This window comes from Octodon degus, unplaced genomic scaffold, assembly GCF_000260255.1.
Source record: "Octodon degus isolate 3935 unplaced genomic scaffold, OctDeg1.0 scaffold00054, whole genome shotgun sequence".
In the NCBI taxonomy this organism is placed as follows: Eukaryota; Metazoa; Chordata; class Mammalia; order Rodentia; family Octodontidae; genus Octodon; species Octodon degus.
In genome coordinates this window covers 2,317,392-2,321,218 of record NW_004524630.1, presented here as the reverse complement: position 1 = coordinate 2,321,218, position 3,827 = coordinate 2,317,392, and the positions used below count along the sequence as shown (strand labels likewise).

Sequence of the window (3,827 nt, the reverse complement as noted above, 5' to 3'; positions counted from 1 at the left end):
TTAATTTAGTTTGTACCTTTATAAGAGCAAGTTTTTTTGCGGAACCAGGGATTGAACTCAGACCCTTGCGCTTGCCAGGGAAGCGCTTATTCCACTGAGCCATCTCCCCGGCCCTGGAATATTTTTTGTTTTACTTTTTCCATATTCCCCATTTCTAGTACTCTTGCCATATAAATGTTTACAGTTTAAAAATGTCCCAGATTTCTCTGAAGTTCTGCTTTTTAGGTTCTGTCTTCTTCCTTTCCTTCTGACTGCATCTTCAAATTCGCACAACCTTTTCAGGCAGTTCTCAGCTCTTGAGGGGCTCTAGCGCATCTTGTAGTTATTTTTCTTTTCTACTTTCAAATTTGTAGCTTTAGACTTTCTCCCTGTGGGTGCTCAGTGACAATTTTACATCCAATTTCTCTTCATTTTTTGAACATGGATTCCTTTAGGTCTTTGAACACATTTGTAACAGCTCTTTGGATTTTGCTACTCCAACATGAACTTCTCCCTTAAAGGTATTTTCTTTTGGCTGTATTTTTCCAATATGTGGGTCATACTTGTTCATTTCTTTGTATAAGATACATTTTGTTAACAGTGGTCATTTTCAATAACACATTTTAGATAGTGCTGTCCCACGAGGCTTATTTAGTGCAGTGATTGGCCGAGTTCGGTGAAGTCCCTGTCCCTGTACTACAGTCAGTGTAGCTCTTGTGTCATTTCTCACGCCATGCGGTCTTAAGCCTGAATAAGTCTTCCTAGCTGTCAGAGGTGGCCGGCCTTCGCTACGCTCTCGCCTGCGCTCTGGCCGTTCTTCTGGCTGCTTTGGTCTACCTTCTTCCTTCTCACTCAGCTCACGTCTTAACCCGTGTGATCTGCCAGCCAGTTGTGTTATTGCTCTTGAGAACATTCTGAGTTATGGTCTTGTCTTCCAGGTCCTGCGGAGGAGGCAGATGCCTTTGCATGTGTCTGGCTTTGGCCTTCACCCGACAGAACCTGCCTTATGGCACAAGGGCTGGGGTGATAATTCTGCACTAAAGTCAGGTTACAACAGTCGCAGGGATGGCAGGAACTGTTGGAGCCACCCAGCTGCTGTCACCATCCTACGTGGGTTTTCTTGCCCAGAGCCTGCAAGGTGAGATTGGTGATATTAACTGTCTAAGAAATCTACCCACAACGAGTCCTCTAGGTTAGGAGCTTTGGGAACTGACACCGGACTACCGAGCTCATTGGGGTGGATCTCTTAAAACGAAGAACTGAAGTGGAAAGGGAAGCCGCCTCCTTCAGCAAGCACTGCTCCTCAGTTTCTTCCTGCCTGGTGGGAGTTGGCAGAACAGGTTTCTGTCTTCCTTGTAGGCTTCTACTGCAAGGAGTTGTTGAAAATGAGCGCTGCCGGTGCTCCTCTATGTTAACCTGCGCAGAACGCCTTCGGAAAGGCAGACATGGGCCTGGGCTGCCGAGCCCACTGAGCCTGCGGTCCCAAGGGGCGGGGGCAGTATTCACCCCGCATGCCACGGCCTTCCAGTGTTCTGAATGGGCTGCCGCAGGCTTTGTCGTATCGGTGCTCACCATCGTTAGCCTGCCTTTTGATCATTCTCAGGGATTTTAAGTGGCTGTGCTGATTGTGACTCACTTAGAGGGCGTCTCCACCGCAGAAAGTTCTTCACTCTACATTCCGCCGACTCTTGGCTGTTTGCTTTGACGCTTTCTATTGAATTTATAACTGCATTAGACTGTGAGTAGCATCTGCGCTTCTGAGCTAGGTCTTCAGGTAGCTGTCTGTCATTATGAAAAGTATGGCTAACATGGATTATTCAGATGACATCAGCTTCTTTTCTAACAATTGTAATCACTACATCGGTCCTCATGTTAAAAATCATGGTGCTTAGTTTACTTTCGAGTTCAGACTGTTCAAGGAAATGTCACCTTTGGAGCAAAGTATCGCTCTTACGCTTCCTTACAGATAGTCTCAATCTTACAAAATATTTTTTCTGGGAGATGATCATACTTTAAATTCCTTTTGTTAACTATCTTAGAAAGTTTTTATTACCAATTTGTCTATTACCTTGTGATATTCTGATTAGCATTTCAGGCATACGTCTTTAAGCACTCCCTAAATTTCATAAGTGTATCATTACTTTCGAATTAAATATATTTATTAATTTCATGTATTTTGAATTTCTACTACATTAATCATTTCAGTTTTGTTTTGTTTTACTGTCATGTTTGTCAGAATGCTAAGAAGATGTGCATCTATGAGGTGACTGCTCTAAAAGCAGGGGTGCTGTAGGAACTCACTTACTTGGTTGTGCAGCCCTCAAACATCCCAGTGTTGAAGAAGAAGGGGCAGATGATGGTGGTTCTGATCTGGTTTTCCTTTATGTGGCTTAATTCGAAGAAGAGAGACTCGGCAAAACCAAAGGCTGCAAACTTGCTTGCACAATAATCTGGAACAAAGTGGAGAACTATTAATCTCAGAGCGTGACAGGTTAATTCTTGGAATTACCTTAAATTCCCTCCCGCCTTAGCCAGCTGGTCCCTGAAATCAGCTTGTTGCTGAAACTCATGCAACCCACACGCTTCCCTTTGTCTCTGTACTACACAGCGAATGGAAAGAAGGACTCACTCGAAGTTCTGCTGACCCCAAAGACCAGTGAGCAGGTAAGAGTATCCTGCTTTTCTCAGGACTGAGCCTGACTCCCTCCCCTGCTGCATTAGAGGGAGGGAAGCAGAAGGGGCTGCACGTAGACAGACGCAGATGTTCCAGGACCTGCACCCGCACATGCAGACCTTCCGTCCTTCTTGTAAGAGCTCTAATTTGCAGGTGCTGTTGACTGGGGAATGAAAAGACAGACAATGACATTCAGTGCTCACCTGAGAGTCCACTGATGCCTACCATTCCTGCTAGGCTGCAGATGCAGACCAGATGACCATGGTTAGCTTTCACCATGGCAGGAAGAAAGGCTTTGTAAGTCTGAAAGATAGAAGCGCACTGTGTCACCATTTCATACATTTATTATTTTATGCATTTAGTAAGTAGATGACGCATTTGCCAATCCATTAGACACGCATTTATTGAGCAGCCATATGTGTTAAATCTTGTGGTGGCACCAGGTAGGAAGCAGACGGCCACCTCGCTCAGGAGCTTGGGGTTTGCTATGCGTTCACTTGTGAGACATGATAGTTTTCCTTGGCAGAAGCTCTATTAATGGAATCAAAGGAGACTTTTACATTTAGGGCTGGCTGAAGTCTCAAGATTCAGGTTTTATACTATGCTGCACTCCTGTATGTGGTTTCCCACTATTTATAGTAAAATCTAATTCCGTCTGCTGTCCAACCTTTACCATAAACAAGATTTTTCTTACCCCTAAGGATTATAGAATGGGGGAAGTTGCTCAAGGAAAAGATGAATTTCAATAAGGCAAACATACCTTGTAGGTAAAGCACCTGTACTTTGGAGTTGATTGCTATGTCTCATATCTGTAACTGTTTTGGTGACCATTACCCATCCATCTGAAGGTGTGACATTAATTACGTTTTCTGAGGCTCCATGCCATGAAAAAACTCCCACTTTTTTTCCTCCGGTATAGTATACCTGCTATAATCTTTTTAAAAATTAATTTTAACAAGAAAAAAATAGCACTGAAACATTTTCAAAACAGGTTAGTAGGACAGTTACAATAATTAATACATTGCATATTGTCTTCATAGTAGTTATTCAGAGGACAAGATGCAGACATGATATCTTGTCTAGATAATATTAGTACAAACCTTTCTTCCTATTGAACTAAGAGAAAGTAACTATGTCTATCTTAACTAATATATATATATATATATATATTCAC

At 43.0% G+C, this 3,827-nt stretch overlaps 1 protein-coding gene across 1 annotated transcript in view; it reads right to left on the bottom strand.

The window, feature by feature from the left end:
* Positions 1 to 3,827, bottom strand: part of LOC101572658 (short-chain dehydrogenase/reductase family 16C member 6) — a 22,511-nt gene that overhangs the window by 5,275 nt on the left and 13,409 nt on the right. The window contains exons 3-4 of the mRNA XM_004633403.3: positions 2,857 to 2,956; positions 2,285 to 2,429 (exon numbers count right to left, since the gene is read on the bottom strand). Of these exons, the coding sequence (XP_004633460.1) occupies positions 2,285 to 2,429; positions 2,857 to 2,956 (245 nt within the window). The remainder of the gene's footprint in view (positions 1 to 2,284; positions 2,430 to 2,856; positions 2,957 to 3,827) is intronic.